The sequence below is a fragment of the Oncorhynchus nerka genome, linkage group LG2 (genome assembly GCF_034236695.1).
Source record: "Oncorhynchus nerka isolate Pitt River linkage group LG2, Oner_Uvic_2.0, whole genome shotgun sequence".
NCBI classification, from domain to species: domain Eukaryota; kingdom Metazoa; phylum Chordata; class Actinopteri; order Salmoniformes; family Salmonidae; genus Oncorhynchus; species Oncorhynchus nerka.
In genome coordinates this window covers 44,084,033-44,103,939 of record NC_088397.1, presented here as the reverse complement: position 1 = coordinate 44,103,939, position 19,907 = coordinate 44,084,033, and the positions used below count along the sequence as shown (strand labels likewise).

Here is a 19,907-nt window from a genome sequence, read left to right as displayed (position 1 = left end):
GATGCCTCATAACTAGATACGCCCCAGAGAACTTGTCATAAAGACTGACACGCCATTTCTACTCTGGGGTATAAAACATGTGAGTTAAGAATTTACATACAGACTAAGTTGACCGCGAGCTGTGGTTGAGGAGCACGACTAGTCGTGACCCAAAAATGCAACACGAGGTTGAAGAAGACAGATTAACCTCTTAACAATCAATGCTATGGTTGAGTAGCTGTATCTGTAATCTAAGACGGTCAATTCAAGAATGACCACCCGGTTATTCTCTCCAAGTAACCGTCTGTCTACACTGCTTTCATTCCCACGCTGGAACCATCTAACCAGCTCCGCAATGCCATCCCCTCCCAAGGAGCCACCATCGGAAGGTACGAGGAGTTGCTTTGTGGTCTCGTGGAAGGGTTCCCGACCTTGACCGAACAACATGACTGAGCGTAGAACACATTGCTGGAGCAATTCCGCGTGTTGTCTGTTAGGCAGCCTACGACGGTAACCTCCCAGCCTCTCAGTAACCTGGCTGTTAGCAGCGCCACTTCCCCGGGAATCCCCCTTCAATGGAGAGTCGGTCACCTATCGGGCGTTTTTCCCCCAGTGTGCCCTCATCAACAAGCTGCAACCCTCCTCCTTCTCCTCGGACCACTCTAAGAAAGTTTGGTAAAGTTTGGTGGATGGGGAATAATGGTCTGGGGCTGTTTTTCATGGTTCGGGCTAAGCCCCTTAGTTCCAGTGAAGGTAAATCTTAACGCTATAGCATACAGTGACATTCTAGATGCTTCCAACTTTATGGAAAGAGTTTGGGGAAGGTCCTTTCCTGTTTCAGCATGACAATGCACCTGAGCACAAAGTGAAGTCCATACAGAAATGGTTTGTCGAGATCTGTATGGAAGAACTTGACTGGCCTGTACAGAGCCCTGACCTCAACTCCTTCAAACACATTTGGGACAAATTGGAACGCTGTTTGTGAGCCAGGCCTAAACACCCAACATCAGTGCCCAACCTCACTAATGCTCTTGTGGCTAAATGGAAGCGAATCCCCACAGCAATGTTCCAACATCTAGTGGAAATCCTTCCCAGAAGAGTGTATGTTGTTATAGAGTGTTGCTCCCATGTTTCATAGCTGAAATAAAACATCCCAGAAATGTACCATTCGTACACAAATTGTATTTCTCTCAAATTCTGTGCACAAATTTGTTTACATTCATTTCTCTACCATAAGCCGCCTTCAACGTCATTTTACAGAATTTGGCAGTATGTCCAACCGGCCTCAGAACCGCAGACCACGTGTAACCACACCAGCCTAGGACCTCCACATCCGGCTATTTCAACTGTGGGATAGTCATGGTCCAGCCACTCGGACAGCTGATGAAACTGTTGGTTTGCACAACTGAATAATTTTTGCATAAACTGTCAGAAACCCTCTCAGGGAAGCTCATCTGCGTGCTCATCGCCCACACCAGGGTCTTCACCTGACTGCAGTTTGGCTTCGCAACTGACTTCAGATGGGCAAATGCTTACCTTTTGATGGCCACTGGCACACTGGAAAAGTGTGCTCTTTTATGGATGAATCCCGGTTTCAACTGTACCGGGCAGATGGCAGACCGTGTATGATGTGGTGTGGGTGAGCGGTTTGCTGATGTCAGCGTTGTTAACTAAGTGCCCCATGGTGGCGGTGGGGTTATGGTATGGGAAGGCAAAAGCTACGGACAACAAACACAATTGCATCTTATCAACGGCAATTTGAATGCACAGTGATACCGTGATGAGATGGCCATTCTGGTGCCATTTATCCGCCGCCATCACCTCGTGCTTCAGCATGATAATGCACAGCCCCATGTTGCAAGGATCTGTACATAATTCCTGGAAGCTGCAAATGTCCCAGTTCTTCCATGGCCTGTATAATCACCAGACATGTTACCCATTGAGCATGCTTGGTATGCTCTGGATCGCCGTGTACGACAGTGTGTTCCAGTTCCTGCCAATAACCAGCAACTTTGCAAAGCCATTGCAGAGGAGTGGGACAACATTCCATAGGCCACAATACAGCCCGATCTACTCTATGCGAAGGAGATGTCGCACTGCATGAGGCAAATGGCAGTCACACCAGATATTGACAGTTTTTTTGATTTACCCCCCTATTTTTTTTTAAGGTATCTGTGATGCATATCTGTATTCCCAGTGAAATCCATAGATCAGGGCCTAATGAATGTATTTAAATGTAATGATTTTCCTTAGATGAATTGTAACTCAGTAAAATCTTTGAAAATGTTGTATGTTGAGTTAAAATTTCTGTTCAGTATAATAATATCAGAACTGTCCTGCTTAATTAACAATATAAAGACATTCAAACATGATTAGTGTAAGCTCTATATCAGATCCCCTTTACAAAAGCGCTATCAATGTGTTCTAATGATGAGTTGGTAACAGTGGAATTGTAATCCAGATTAGTTGCATGAGCTGGTCAATTTCCATAATCTTCTGATTCTGTTTCACAAAAACCCTTTCCTTTCCTTAATACATTTTTATTGCAATGGAGAGATTAAAAAAAAAACTTCTGCCTACAAGCCACCCACACAAGTGTGCCTGGATTTTTTAAAATATAAAACCAGCACACACACACGCGTATCCATGCATGCATATTGTACAAATGCACACACGCTACACCAAGTCTTGTTTACATTATCATTGTCCCAGTGGTCAGGACGTTCAGAGTCGTATCACCATTCCATGTTTGGATTGTCCAATTGTCGCTGAATTTTCAACACTAATATGTTTCATTTTCTGCTCTTTGGCTTTTTCTTCCCCTCCAAATTGATTGTCTCTCCTGTTGGTAATTGCAATTTAATACCCACAAGTCGAATCGAAACTGCATTCCTGGGCACATGACGAAGCAGCCGAGTGATTGGGGGCCCACTTACTGTGGATCTCTTCCACAGCCAGCCAACAATTCTAGTCATATATTAGGTTAACTGACGCCAGAGATGTGCACAAATAGGAGGCAAACTGTGCCAAGTGCATGTCCTTTTGCCCTCCTAATGGCCAAACGCCCTTTTGGGTGTTGGTATTATACATTTTGGGTTTAAAGTTTTGTTGTTGTTGTTCTGAACCCATTGCCCGCAAATTGTCATGCCGTTGTCAAGTTACGCCTTTTGGTCTGCCCTGTACAGAGCTCACACACCCAGGTTTTTGCCTCCCCCCCCCCCCCCCCCAGTCTGCCCTGTACAGAGATTGCACACGCCCGGTATCCAAACATGCATGGCTTGAGATGTGGTCACAGGTCGGTGATTGTGTGTAGCTAGCTACATAGTTTAAATATCTACAGTACTGTCACAGCAGCATAACATCTGATTAACACTTGATTGACATCATCAATATTCAGCCTGGTTGGCTGAGACGTGCAGCAGAGAGAGGCGGAAAGACAGAGAGGAGCACCTGCATCAACGACCCTCGTTCCAACCCAACTCCATCCTTTTCTCATTCTGCGGCAGGAACAAAGGTAGTTTATTCTCTTGCTAGCCACCATATACTAAAATATCCACACAAGCCACTAGCCAGCTAACCATATATCTGAAAGGTATATGCACGGCCCTGGCTAATGATTACCCTATCTATAGCAATTCACAGCGTCTTTTGTGGTCAGTTTGTACTGCCTCCTTGGGTACCCTTGTTGGATACATTTGTTGTTTTGTTTCGGTTTCAGATTATTTTGTGCCAAGTAGAAATTAATGGTAAATAATGTATTTTGTCATTTTAGAGTCACTTTTGTTGTACAGATAATCCTGATTGAATTGTGAATAATGAGTGAAAAAGTTACAGATGCACAAATATAATTATTTACTGTTAATTTCTTTTGGGCACAAAATAATCTGAAACACAACCAAAACAAACAGCAAATTCATCGAACAAGTTTGTAGAGTCACACGCTTGACGCCAGAAATAAGGGACCAAATACTAAACATTTGACTACTCATATAAAAATTTGACTATACATATAAGTGAATTTGTCCCAATGTTTTTGGTACCCTAAAATGGCAGGACTTTGTCAAAAAAATGCTGTAACTTCTAAACGGTTCACCCGATATGGATGAAAATACGCTCAAATTAAAGCTGACAGTCTGCACTTTAACCTCATAGTCATTGTATAATTTAAAGTGTTGTAGTACAGAGCCAATATATGTCACTGTCCCGATACTTTTGGAGCTTTCTGTACTTGGCTTGTCTCTACTTGCATATAATCTGTCAAGACACAGTCATTCACTGTGCCTTAGAGAAGCCTGACCTCTATCATATAATGACCTCCATCATAGCTTCAGTTGCTTATTTCTGTTCCCATTTAGAGTCTGAACATGTTCTGAAACAGCCCTGTGCGCAACATGAGTGATTCTGCAAACACGTAGACAGTGACAATGTTAGGAGAGTTTCTCATGTTGATGTCAGACAGCCTATTGGCTAGCTCGAATCTCGTTAGGGCCTTTATTGACATTGTGTTTCATTAACTTGATCGATTATATCTCTTAAGGCATGGTTCAACAGTAATCAAGAGCTCTGCACCAAAGAGGGGTGTCATGTCTGCAGTCAAAGATGACTCTCCAGAGGTTTGGCCCTAATAGCCTACACTTTACTACCACTGCTGTGCCCTGCCTGTGTTCCAACTTGCCAGTATTTTATACATTTATTTAAGAACCCTTTCTCAAAAGCAACGCTCACTGCCACCCAGGCACATGCAGGTGCAAACACACATTTTTGCAGGTCCCACAGTGGAGGGCTCATGAGGTTGTGTACCAGTATCTATACTACACTTTCTATTGCTATTTGCTGTTACTTCCAGACTTACGTTATTACCCAACCATGTCTTTCAGTTTCCCAGAAACCATTTCACACAGATTCAGCTCAGACGGTGAAAACGGAATTACATTAGCTCATGTCATAAATTCTCAAATATCATCTAAATTGCAACGTGAGGTTTATCAAAGGAATCCAAACTGGGTATGAATCCTTAAATCCTGAACTGATAATATTTATTGATATCTGAATGTTTGATGTCCCTCAATCTCTTTCCTCCTATGCCCACCCCCTTTCCCAGTATGTGAAGTCAAGTCCAGGGTCAATGTGTGTGGGTGACGAGCAGCTGCTCACCCAGACTGGCCTTTGCCAAACAAGGGGAGGCTGAGGGACACTAAAAATCCTTCACCAGACTGTTTACTGGGGGTACACCCAGGCCACATCGACAACAATCACCTACCTGCCATGCGTACTTACTTCTCATCTGCTATCTTTAGAATGTATTCAGCTCCAAAGTAATTTTCTGTCTTCCTTCAGGGGTAAAAGTAGTTTTGGTCCAAGCAGGTGGCTGCTGTGGTAGCTGACTCCGATGATTAGCTTGTTCTGCTCACTCTCTGGGAAGTGTATTAGAATAACCTCTGGCTAACCGTTGTAAAGGTTAATGTTTAATTGAAAAGAACGAGACGTTGTGCAGAGTGAGAGGTATCTAAAATATGAGATCATTATGTTATAATGTACTGTATCTGAACAGAGATGTCTGCTTAAAGTCCCAACTACACATGAATCAGCAACTAAAGTAACAGATTGTCATCCATATCCCTGCACCAAACCCCAGCGATAACTCTTAGCATTGCTCCTGTCCTACTACAACTTTTACCCCATCAGCATATGATGGCTATTACACATGTACTCAGTTAAGCAGATGTTATTGCGGGTGCAACAAAATGCTTGTGTTACTTCTGTAGCACCTAACAGTGCAGTAAAATGTCAAACAAGTACAGAAATAATCGCTAACAAGAAATCAAGAAATGTCAGAATGAATCCAATTAACAACCCAATTAACACTACATCAGAGTGAGCTATGTCAAGAATCCAGTATATAAATATGCGTTGTGTATAAACAGTGTAATAAAAACGCAATATACAGTAGTAGATACACTGCATTAGGAAAGTATTCAGACCCCTTGACTTTGTTACGTTACAGCCTTATTCTAAAATGGATAAAATAAAATAAAATCCTCATCAATCTACACACAAAACCCCATAATGACAAAGAACCAACAGGTTTTCAAACATTTTTGCACATTTATTACAAATTTAAAAAACTGAAATACCAAAATTTAGCTCAGGTGCATCCGGTTTCCATTGATCATCAAATCAAATCACATTTTATTGGTCACATACACATGGTTAGCAGATGTTAATGCGAGTGTAGTGAAATGCTTGTGCTTCTAGCTCCGACTGTGCAGTAATATCTAACAAGTAATCTAACAATTTCACAACAACTACCTTAAACACAAGTATATAAGGTAGTTGTGATGTTTCTGCAACTTGATTAGAGTCCACCTGTGGTAAATTTAATTGATTGAACATGGTTTGGAAAGGCACACACCCGTCTAAGGTCCCGCAGTTGACAGTGCATGTCAGATTTTTAAAAAACAAGGCATGCGGTTGAAGGAATTGTCCGTAGAGCTCCGAGACAGAATTGTGTCGAGGCACAAATCTGGTGAAGGGTACCAAAACATTCCTGCAGCATTGAAGGTCCCCAATAAAATGGTGTCCTCCATCATTCTTAGATGTAAGAAGTTTGGAACCACCAAGAATCTACCTAGAGCTGGCTGCCCGATCAAACTGAGCAATCGGGGGAGAAGGGCATTAGTCACGGAGGTGACCGAAAACCCGTTGGTCACTCTGACAGAGTTCCAGAGTTCCTATGTGGAGACGGGAGAACTTTCCAGAAGGACAACCATCTTTGCAGAACTCCACCAACAGGCCTTTATGGTAGAGTGGCCAGACGGAAGCCACTCCTCAGTAAAAGGCACATGACAGCCCGCTTGGAGTTTTCCATTCGGCACCTAAAGGACTCAGACCATGAGAAACAAGATTCTTTGGTCTCATGAAACCAAGATTGAACTCTTTGGCCTGAATGCCAAGCGTCACATCTGGAGGAAACCTGGCACAATCCCTACAGTGAAGCATGGCGGTGGCAGCATCATGCTGTGTTTTTGTTTTTCTTCAATGGCAGGGACTGGGAGATGCGTGGGCATAGGACCACCCACTGGGGAGCCAGGCCCAGCCAATCAGAATTTGTTTTTCCTCACAAAGGGGCTATATTAAAGACAGAAATACTACTTGGTTTCATCAGCTGTCCGGGTGACTGGTCTCAGATGATCCCGCAGGTGAAGATGCTGGATGTGGATGTCCTGGGCTGGTGTGGTTATACATGGTCTGCGGTTGTGAGGCCGTTTGGACGTACTGCCAAATTCTCTAAAATGAGGTTAGAGGTGGCTTATGGTAGAGAAATTAACATGATATTCTCTGACAAACGCTCTGGTGGACATTCCTGCAGTCATCATGTCGAATTGCATGCTCCATCAAAAATTTAAACATCTGTGGCATTGAGTTGTGTAACAAAAGAGCACATTATAGAGTGGTCTTTTATTGTCCCCAGCCCAAGGTGCACCTGTGTAATGATCATGCTGTTTAATCAGCTTATTGATATTCCACACCTGTCAGGTGGATGGATTCTCTTGGCAAAGGAGAAATTATCACTAACAGGGATGTAACAAATTTGTGCACCAAATTTGAGACAAAATGTTTTTGTGCGTATGGAAAATTTCAAGGTTATTTTATTTCAGCTCATGAAACATGGGACCAACACCTTACATGTTGCATTTATATTTTTGTTCAAGAAATAGAAAGTATCCCATGTTAAATGTCTTTATAAACATGGGATAGCAGCATTGGCTGTGTGAGTGTTTGCGTATGTACGTGTGATTGTGTGGTTACACATGGTGTGCGTGTAAATGTGAGTGCAGGAATTTGCGTGTGTATGAGGTGTGTGTGTGAGCATGTGTGTGTGTGAGCATGTGAGTGTGTGGGAGTATGTGTGCAAAAAGTCTCTAGGTTGCAGGACAGAGCACCGGGCAGGGAGACGACTAGTGATGGCTGTTCAACAGTCTGATGGCCTGGTGATAGAAGCTGTTTCCAAACCACTTGGTTACAGATCTAATGCACTTGTACCGTCAGTAGCAGAATGAAAAGTCAGTGGCCCAGGTGGCTGAGGTCCTTAATGATCTTCCCTCTGAAGAGCCATGCGGTTGAGGATGGTGCAGTTGCCGTACAAGGTGACGATGCAGCCTGTTTTTGTTGCATAGGCTGTACAGTACACACTCCAATAGTCTCATTCACAATTTGACAAGCACTTGATAATGCCTCGAATTTCACCGCGGCATCCCCTTTGTGGCCGTAATGCACCCTAAAAGAATCCATGCCATTTGTGGCCGGCAGTGCTGCGTTGTGTCCTTCTCCCTGTGTGAGCTGCACAATCAGAAGCCCTTTCACTCACATGGCTCTCTGGTCACTTGATCGGGTCTTTCTCACAGGCTACAAATGAAAACAGACACTTCGGGGACGCAACTGCACGCGTCCTTATCCAATTACGAGGTGCATATTGGAAGAACTGTCCACATTAACTTTTCATCAACCAACAAGATGAGTAGGCCTAACAAACAGCAAAAGCACTAGTCTATATCAATCTACTGTCTCCCATAGTACAAAAGTCGACCTATTCTGTGCGAGAAATAAATATTCCAAACATAGTCTGGAACTCATTTTATTTTGCCATGTGGCTGTCATGCAGCGGCACACCCTGCATGCTGCTGCAGCATTCTGTGGCACATCATTTCCCTACACCCGCAATAACATCTGCTAAACACGTGTATGTGACAAATAACATTTGATTTGATTTGAAAATGGTACCATTCTAGTGTGACAGCTAGTCATAGTGAAATGTATTGTTACTGTAAAATCATCTGGAATTGTCACGGATACCTCCGGAACTTTCATTACGCACACCTGTCCCCTATTCCCACTGATTAGTACTTGTATAAGTGTGCCAGTTGGTTTCCATTGCTGTCCATTATTGTGCGTGTGAGTACCTGTACCATTGTGGATTGCGCAGATGATTATGGGTCTCGTCCCGTGTGTTAATGATTGTGCGCTTGTGTTATTTATTCAAGGTATTCCTCGCTCTTTTGTTTTGGGTTTCTACCCTGTGTTTTGTTACGTGTTTGTTTGGCCTTCGTCCCCGTGCCTTTACACAGCACGCCATTACTTAGGCTTAATTTATAAAACTATTACGCATTCCTGCACCTGTCTCCCGAATCCTTTTTGTCAGCGTGACAGAATAATGGACTTAAGGGAGACAGCGGGAAAGGCCTGTCCGTCGACAGTGCGACTGCTCAGTCCAGCGCTGCTGCAACTTCGGCAGCTGCAACTGGGTCGTCCGACGTCGCCACAACAGGCCTGTCCAATGACGCAACTTCAGCAGCTACAACTGGCCCGTCCGACGACGCCACAACCGGTCATCTGACACCACTGCTAGTGGTCCGTCCGACGCCGCCGCAACTTTGGCAGCGGCAACTGGCCCGTCCAACGACGACGCAACTTCGGCAGCTACATCAGGTCCTGATCGACCCGCACTGCATTCCTGTGATCGTCCTCGAGGCCAGTGTCGTTGCGCTGCTGGTACAGTGCATCAGGGGGGTGGGGGGGTGAACTTTCATTACGCACACCTGTCCCCTATTCCCACTGATTAGTACTTGTATAAGTGTGCCCGTTGGTTTCCATTGGGCTGTCTATTAATGTTACTATGTCCGTTGGTGCATGTGAGTACCTGTGCTGTGTGTTTTGGCTTATTGCCATTGTGTATTACGCAGATGATTATGGGTCTCGTCCCGTGTGTTAATCATTGTGCGCTTGTGTTATTTATTTGAGGTACTCCTCGCTCTTTTGTTTTCTACCCTCTGTTTTGTTACGTGTTTGTTTGGTCTTCGTCCCCGTGCCTTTACATGGCACTCCGTAATTTGGGCTAAATATTAGCCTCTATTACGCATTCCTGCACCTGTCTCCCAAATCATTTATGCCAGCATCACAGGAACATGATGAACCTACAGTACGTAAAACCCATTACCTTATTGCTGCAATATTGTAAAACCTCTACTTTGGATTTTAGAAAAGCACGTTGTACATGCATATGTAATGTATTATGATTTATTATTACCTAAATATGATAATATAATAACATAATATACCTTTTGGCATAATTTACCTTACTCTTATAATCACATCTGCTGTTGGTTAAGCACCTGGTTGTGGTGTACTGAAACGCCTAATGTGTTAGGACACACCAATTGATATTTTACTGATTTCCTGCTCCCTTGTTCCCTCTCCACAAATTAAACCTAGTTTATGGATTCTAACTCCCGCAGTTTCTAATTCACTGCACTGTCATACAGAGATATTCAGATGTTACAATGGATGGTCAGGAAACAATGCAGCTTGTAGAATTTACAGAGCTTGTAGCAGTTGAAAGGTCAATATAAAATGTCGTACCTCGATATGTGTTGTCGCTATGCACTAGTGACATATTGCTAAATGAACGTTGGACAGACTGACAGGTAGCATTTGTAAACAGGCAGCCGTGTGCAATGTTGCCAGTTTTGTTACCGCCTACCTGAATGCAGAAACACCCACATGCCTGGGAAAAAAGCCTAAAGAGAGAGCGTTATGTTTTGGGTTTTAGAGAGTTTGTAGGATATATTGCAAATAATGATTTACAGATTTTCATTAAAAATATATATTTTGATGAATTTATTCATACTATTTCATCCTTCCACGAGATATGGTCCCGTCACAAATCTAGGGTTGCTACCCAAGCCGATTGTTCTGTATCTATGGACGTGATCCAGTCATTACTTCTAAATTATCCATTGCCATACTGGCTGGCAATTTTCTTATCCCTTGCTTGCTAGCTAGCCAACTACGGCTAACTTACAGTCACATCAAACAGTGCAGCCAGAATAACAGCAAAGTAGCTGCATTTGTATTTATTTAAGCTGTTTTCTAGTGACATTTATTTGGATACATCCATAACAATGATCTAATGATGTGCGATTTCGCCTGACATGGAAAATGTGCTCTCTCGTCAGGGCACTGTTGTTCAGAGGAGCTAGCGCTAACACAATCACTTCAAACTGAAGCTGAAAAGACTGCAAACTAGCTGCATTTCGTTTTGTTATACCTGTTTACTATTGACATTTCTTTGAATATATCCATACAAATTATGCCAGCTGATTTATGATTTAGACTGGCTAAGAAAAGCTGTCTGCCTGTCTGTCTCGTCCCGACACGTTCGTTACTATGGGACAGGTTGAGATCGAATTTCAATATTGAAACAATGTTACAAATGTTGGAGAGACAGACAGCAAGGTTTATACAAATCTCCTCTGTTGAAAAACAAATGTTACTCTAAAAGAAATGTGAGATAATGTCTAGCTGCTTTTTATAGTGGTGATCAAGTTTATAAATTGTCTGGTTGGGCTGATGAGACAGTGGATTGCACAGTGAGATGGAACAGATAAATAGGCATTTCAACGTCATAGCTTTAGCTGGTGGTAACTTGTGGAATAGACACCGGCTGGAATGCGGTTTTAATCAAATCAGCATCCAGGATTAAACCCACCCATTGTATAATGACAGATTGTGTAATTACATTACAATGTTTGTCAATAAGCACACCACTAAATCTGAATTCCTTGATGACTGTGAGGGAAGAACTATGACCAAATGTAAAGTGGGTTTAGGTGCAAATTTAGATCAAGCCTCACCCCCTAACAATAATATGTATTATTTTTTCATAGAGCAGAGAATAACCTTTCAGTATTATAGCTAATCTCATGCTATTTTACCATAACAGGCATTTGATTTTCATAATTATTGTGTTTAATGGCATTGAGTGTTAAATTCTAAGATTAGATTATATTTTTGAATAATCTCCAAACTTCTTTTTGTATTGTTTTATAGCACTAGTAAATGCTCCAGGGCTAATTTCGTTAGGAAGTTGGCATGTTTTTCTAGATTTAAAACATAATCCAACATTTATAAAGCAAACATTATCCCTTAAGTCTAGCACCGCAAATACCTCAATTGTTTAAGCATCCATACAGAATAGTATTAAATTAGAATTAAAATATATTTTTGGAATATTGACAAAAAAATGTACTCCATCAGTAACCAGGTTTCCAGCCAACCTTTTTAGGTGAGCAAAGTACATGTCGTATAAAGAAAAATGAAATGACAGGCCTGGTAAACTTTCCAAATATCAACAAAACAAAACACGTTACACAAGGTGGGAGCTTTTTGTGTTCGGTAAAATGAATTATGTGAGAAATGACAGCAGACACACTTTTATATGCAAATATTAATATCATAACCATCATATCGAAGTAAACATGGAGTCACACGATGGCATATTGTGTGGTCCTAACACTATGACTCTTCGGGAAAGCATAAAGTTTTTTTAGGCTACAGATGAAATAAACTATGATGAACTTCACAAGGTGGTGAATGTGCAAGGTGATGAGCTATATGCTCCATTCCAATAGAAATTGAGGGTCTTATTCTGATGACATGATAATCGATGCTTGACTACCGTTTGACAAATAAAAATAATCTCATGTACGCTACATGTACTCTTTAGCCAACAGCGCATAGATACAGTATCTTCTCGCTGTTGGCTAGAGTGCACATGCGAATACTGGAGTGGGCACACTCGCTACCGTATATTACACACTATTTTTTGGTGAGAATACCATCAGTATGCGATCGAAACCCATTTAACTTGTATTTGTTATTCGGTACTTGGGAATTTAACCACAAAACTTATTTTTATGTGTACTATGTCATCGTGCACAGAATTGTATCTGCACCAAGTCAATTTGATGGAAACACATCTCTGGTGGGGAAAATGCGCATAATAGTTTTTATGTTGATTTTTATATTCACATATTCACATGAAAATCTGTCCTAATTGGATGGAAACCTAGCTACTGACGGAGTTGTCAAACCACTGATTGATTTGACAACAGATACTCAAAACAGATATATTTTTGCCCTCTAAAAATAAGTTTGAAACAAACATTTGTAAAATATGGAAAATGGTTCATTTGAAAATCCCCAATGAGACAGGACCATTCTCAGATCTTTCAGCACTCTGACTGACGGTGTTGACGGTAGACAAAGATCTGATGGGAGTTTTTAGTACCAATGGAATTACAGGTGTGGAGTAGTTCATCATACACTGAGGCTGATGTGATTGACTTTAACACCAAAACAACATATTTGTGCTTTTTCAGTCACATATTGATAAAAACAAGAGGAAAAAACAGGAAGCTGCTGTTTGGCAGTTGTGTAAGATGGAGGAGACAGGGCACTTGACACACTAAGCTCCTCGAACAAAAAAAGATGGAGTTATAAAAGAGTAGTGAAACAGACAGCGTCGTGCTCTTGCTCAGAATTTCTGAGTACAAGGAAGGGATTCTCAAAATACCCTTTAGCCTCGTCCCTACTAATAAACATGACAAACCAACTTTAGAGCTCATTGTGGTCACAAATGATTCAAAACCCACTTGAGGCTATAAATGGACCATCAATTATTACCGACTTATAGTATTAATTTCTATATTGAGTCCACATTCCTACGATGCAACTGATTTATCTCACTGGACAGTTTTATTGTGCACTTCCCTGCAAATCCCCTGGTAGCCGAAGATATACATTGCCTTCAGAAAGTATTCACACCCCTTGATATTTGTCCACGTGTTGTGTTCCAGCCTGAATTTAAAATGGATGAAATTGAGATTTTGTATCACTGGCCTACACACAATACACCTTAATGTCAAAGTGGAATCATGTCTATAGAAATTTGTACAACTTAATTAAAAATGAAAAGCTGAGTCAATAAGTATTCAACCCATTTGTTATGGCAAGCCTAAATAAGTTCAGGAGTAAGAATTTGCTTAACAAGTCACATGGTAAGTCGTATGGACTCAGTCTGTGTGCAATAATTGTGTTTAATATGATTTTTTAATGACTATGTCATCTCTGTACCCCACATATACAATTATCTGTAAGATCCCTCAGTCGAGCAGTAAATTTCAAACACAGATTCAACCAAAAAGACAAAGGAGGTTTTCCAATGCCTCGCAAAGAAGGGCACCTATTAGAAGATGGGACATTTTTTTTTAAAGCAGACATTGAATATCCCTTTGAGCATGGTGAAGTTATTAATTACACGTTGGATGGTGTATCAATATACCCACTCACTAGACAGATACGGTCCTACCTAACTCAGTTGCCAGAGACGAAGGAAAACACTCAGGGATTTCACCATGAGGCAAATGGTGACATTAAATGGCTGTGATAGGAGATGACAGAGTGAAAACAAGGAAGCCTGTGCAGAATAAAAAATATTCTAAAACATGCTTCATGTTTGCAATAAGGCACTAAAGTGAAACTGCTAAAAATGTGGCAAAGAACTGAACTTTATGTCCTGAATACAAAACGTTATGTTTGGGGCAAATCCAATATAACACATCACTGAGCACCGTTCTTCATATTTTTTAACATGGTGGTGGTTGCATCATGGTATGCTTTTCATCGGCAAGGAGTATAGATTTCTTTTGTATAAAAAAAAACGGAATAGAGCTAAGCACAGGCAAAATCCTCGAGGAAAACCTGGTTCAGTCTGCTTTCCAACATAAACTGGGAGACAAATTCACGTTTGAGCAGGACAATAACCTAAAACACAAGGCCAAATATACACTGGAGTTGTTTACTAAGACGACAATGAATGTTCCTGAGTGGTCTAGTTACAGTTTTGACTTGAAAATATATGGCAAGACTTGAAAATGGCGGTCTAGCAACGATCAACAGAACTTTCTTTTTGTATTTTTTATAATAATGTGCAATCTATGTGTATAAAGCTCTTAAAGGCTTAATCATTGTACGCTTGTGTTATTTATTCGAGGTACTCTTCGCTCCTTTGTTTTGGGTTTCTACCCTGCGTTTTATTACGTGTTTGTCTGGTCTTCGTCCCCGTGCCTTTACAAAACACTCTGTAATTTGGACTTAGTAAAAAAAACTAATAAGCATTCCTGCGCCTGTCTCCCGAATCACTTATACCAGCGTGATAGAATAATGGTCCATTAAGGGAGACAGTGGGAATGGCCCGTCCGACGACGCTGAGACTGGTCCGTCCGGCGCCGCCGCATCTTCAGCAGCTGCATCTGTGTCGTCCGATGTTGCCACAACGGGTCCGTCCGACGACGCAACTTCAGCAGCTACAACTGGCCCGACCAACACCGCCACCACTGGTCAGTCCGACGCCGCCGCAACTTTGGCAGCGGCAACTGGCCTGTCCGACAACGACGCAACTTCGGCAGCTGCATCGGGTCCTGATCGACCCGCACTGCGTTCCTATGATCGTCCTCGAGGCCGGCGTCTCAAGCAGCGCATCGGGGGGGGAGTCCATTATTGTTACTATGTCCGTTGGTGCTTGTGAGTACCTGTGCTGTGTGTTTTGGCTTTCGTGCCATTGTGGATTGCGCAGAATGCCGGTCTAGCAATGACCAGCCACCAACTTGACAGAACTTGAATCATTTTTTAAAGAATAATCTGCAAATATTGTACAATCCAGGTGTATAAAGCTCTTAAAGACTTACCCAGAAATGCTGCCAAAAGCGATTCTAACATGTATTGACTCATGGGTGTGAATACTTATGTAATAAGATATTTCTCTATTTCATTCTCAATAGATTTGCAACAATTTCTAAAAACATGTTTCCACTTCATCATTATGGCATATTGTGTGTAGATTGGTTGATCTTTTATTTATTTATTTATTATTAATCCTATTAGAATTCAGGCTGTAACAAAAAAAATGTGGAATAAGTCAAGGGGTTATGAATACTTTCTGACGGCCCTGTACGTACCATGTCAAACATCAAGAATTGAATTCAGCGAAACACTCATATTTCCATCACCTAAGGGGAATTTAAATGCAGAAGGAAATTGAAATGTAAAAGGAGCCATAATGCATATCTCAAGTTAGGATTAAAGTTATGATATACTACATGCCCAAAAGTATGGGGACACCTGATCGTCGAACATCTCATTCCAAAATCAAGGGCATTAATATTGAGTCGGTACCCTCTTTGCTGCTATAACAGCCCCCACTCTTTTGGGAAGGCTTTCTACTAGATGTTGGAACATTTATGTGGGGACTTGCTTCCATTCACCCACAAGAGCATTACTGAGGTCGGGCACTGATGTTGGGCAATTAGGCCTGGCTCATTCCAATTCATCCCAAAGGTGTGTGATGGGATTGAGGTCAGGGCTCTGTGCAGGCCAGTCAAGTTCTTCCACACCGATCTCGGCAAACCATTTCTGTATGGACCTTGCTTTGTGCATGGGGGCCTTGTCATGCTGAAATAGTAAAGGGCCTTCCCCAAACTGTTTCCACAAAGTTGGAAGCACAGAATCATCTAGAATGTCATTGTATGCTGTAGCATTAATATTTCCCTTAATTGGAACTATGCATTGCAGGTAGCATTCTCCTGGCATCCGCCAAACCCAGATTAGTTTGTCAGACTGACAGATGGTAACTCCAGAGAATGCATTTCCACTGCTCCAGAGTCCAATGGCGGCGAGCTTTGCACCACTCCAGCTGACGCTTGGCATTGCGCATGGTGATCTTAGGCTTGTGTGTGGCTGCCTGGCCTTGAAACTCTTTTCATGATTTTCTTGACAAACAGTTACTGTGCTGACGTTGCTTCCAGATGCAATCTGGAACTCGGTAGTGTGTGTTTCAACCAAGGACAGACGATTTTTAGGCACTATGCGTTTCAGAACTCGGCTGTCCCATTCTGTGAGATTGTGTGGCCTACCACTTCGCGGCTGAGCTGTTGTTGCTCCTAGACGTTTCCACTTCACAATAGCAACACTTACAGTTGACCAGGGCAGCTCTATCTGGGCAGAAATTTGATGAACTGACTTGTTGGAAAGGTGGCATCCTATGACGGTGTCACGTTGAATGTCACTGAGCTCTTCATTAAGACCATTCTACTGCCAATGTTTTGTCCATGGAGATTGCATGGCTGTGTGCTTGATTTTATACATCTGTCCGCAACAGGTGTGGCTGAAAATACCTGAATCCACAAATTTGAAATGGTGTCCATATTCTGTTGTGTATACAGATCGGAAGTTGGAAGTTTAAGTCGGAAGTTTACATACACCTTAGCCAAATACATTTAAACTCAGTTTCACAATTCCTGACATTTAATCCTTGTAAAAAATTCCCTATCTTAGGCCAGTTAGGATCAATATTTTATTTTAAGAATGTGAAATGTCAGAATAATATTAGAGAGAATATTTTATTTCAGCTTTAATTTCTTCCATCACACTCCCAGTGGGTCAGAAGTTTTTACATTTACATTTACGTCATTTAGCAGACGCTCTTATCCAGAGCGACTTACAAATTGGTGCTTTCACCTTATGACATCCAGTGGAACAGCCACTTTACAATAGTGCATCTAGGTCTTTTAAGGGGGGAGGGAGGGGGAGGATTACTTTATCCTATCCTAGGTATTCCTTGGAACTACTAACTTTACATACATACATAGTATTTGGTAGCATTGCCTTTAAATTGTTTAACTTGGGTCAAACGTTTCAGTTAGCCTTCCAAAAGCTTCCCACAATAAATTTGATGAATTGTGGCCCATTCCTCCTGACAGCTGGTGTAACTGAGTCAGGTTTGAAGGCCTCCTTGCTCACACACGCTATTTCAGTTCTGCCAACAAATTTTCTATAGGATTGAAGTCGGGGCTTTGTGATGGCCACTCCAATACCTTGACTTTGTTGCCCTTAAGCCATTTTGCCACAACTTTGGAAGTATGCTTGGGGTCATTGTCCATGTGGAAGATCCATTTGCGACCAAGCTTTAACTTCCTGACTGATGTCTTGAGATGTTGCTTCAATATATCCACATAATTTTCCTCTCCTCATGATGCCATCTATTTTGTGAAGTGCACCTGTCCCTCCTGCAACAAAGCACCCTCACAACATGATGCTGCCACCCCCAAGCTTCACAATTGGGATGGTGTTCTTCGGCTTGCAAGCCTCCTCCTTTTACCTCCAAACATAACGATGGTCATTATGGCCAAACAGTTCTATTTTTGTTTCATCAGACCAGAGGACATTTCTCCAAAAAGTACGATCTTTGTCCCCATGTGCAGTTGCAAACCGTAGTCTGGCTTTTTTATGGCGGTTCTGGCGCAGTGGCTTCTTGCAGGACGCCCTTTCAGGTTATGTCAATATAGGACTCATTTTTACTGTGGCTATAGATACTTTTGTACCTGTTTCCTCCAGCATCTTCACAAGGTCCTTTGCTATTGTTCTGGGATTGATTTCCACTTTTCGCACCAAAGTATGTTCATCTCTAGGAGACAGAACATGTCTACTTCCTGACCGGTATGACAGCTGCGTGGTCCAATGGTGTTTATACTTGTGTACTATTGTTTATACAGATGAACGTGGTATCTTCAGGCATTTGGAAATTGCTCCAAAGGATGAACCGGACTTGTGGAGGTCTGCAATATTTTTCTGAGGTCTTGGCTGATTTCTTTTGATTTTCCCATGATGTCAAGCAAAGAGGCACTGAGTTTGATGGTATGCCTTGAAATACATCCACAGGTACACCTCCAATTGACTCAAATGATGTCATCTATCAGAAGCTTCTAAAGCCATGACATAATTTTCTGGAATTTTCCAAGCTGTTTAAAGGCACAGTCAACTTAGTATATGTGAACTTCTGACCCACTGGAATTGTGATACAGTGAATTATAAGTGAAATAATCTGTCTGTAAACAATTGTTGGAAAAATGACTTGTGTCATGCACAAAGTAGATGTCCTAACCGACTTGCCAAAACTATAGTTTGTTAACAAGAAATTTGTGGAGTGGTTGAAAAACAAGTTACCTAAGTGTATGTTAACTTCTGACTTCAACTGTATATAGCGTATATTCCATATCTGAAGTTAGATTCACACAAATGTTTTTGAGAAACACTACTGTATTATCCTTTATCTGTTAATGTATTTGTGCAAGTTGTTGTTTTGGGTGGAATTTATATGGATTTTATACATACAGAAGACAAACCCAGGGAAATAGGCCAGTTGTACCACTCAGGGCCATCTTCTATTGAGTCATCTTCAGATCATATGGCAAGAGGAATGATGAATGAACAGAACGAAACCACAGAGAACCCACTCACCGTCCTCTCGAGACTTATGTATGAAGGCATCCACACCGCTCTCTCCATAGTTCCCCTCGGACGCCACGGTGGAGACAAAGTTCCAGCGCATGGCCTTGACGATATCCACCATGGCCTGTGCCTGGTAGGTGTCCGGGGGCACCACGCGCGAGAAAAAGTCGTAACGTGTGTTGTCGCTCAGCTCCGGTGCCGTGGAGGCATAACTCACCTGGGGGATCTGAGGAGAGAGGGAAGAAGGGATGAGTTAAGATGGAGAAGAGGCAAAGAAGTCATAGCAGGAAGGGGGTGGGGACAGAGGGAGAGCGGATCAGCAATCAGTCTCTAAGTCTCAGGGGAAATGAAAAATTATTCCATCCTGCCAGCTATGGCTGGCTCATACCGTTCACCACATGGGGTCTCCTTTAGACCACAGGTGGTCTCCTTCAGACAACTGGGGGGGGGGGGGGTGATTACTCAGTGAGAAGATGAGCGTGTCAGGCTTCTGCACGGGGATCGGCAACCAACACACAAGCAGGGGGATGAAGCCAAGGGCAATAACACTGTTTGAGAGGCTTTTCATATACATGCTCATTCATTCTGTGCAGATTTTCAGGTCCTGAGTAGTCATATTCATTCATTTATTCATTCATCTATCATTTTGTAGTACTTTGTTTACACTGTGTGCTGCCATCCTGTTAGAAGGTATTACAATGGTTAAATTGGATTTTCATTGTGTTCAATGGTGTTATTTGCCCCCT

The 19,907-nt window shown here is 42.1% G+C and overlaps 1 protein-coding gene across 1 annotated transcript in view; it reads right to left on the bottom strand.

The window, feature by feature from the left end:
- The window catches only part of LOC115135693 (metabotropic glutamate receptor 4-like), a 278,426-nt gene that overhangs the window by 128,035 nt on the left and 130,484 nt on the right, over positions 1–19,907 (bottom strand). Inside the window, exon 2 of the mRNA XM_029670652.2 lies at positions 19,171–19,387. Coding sequence (XP_029526512.2) covers positions 19,171–19,387 — 217 coding nt within the window. The remainder of the gene's footprint in view (positions 1–19,170; positions 19,388–19,907) is intronic.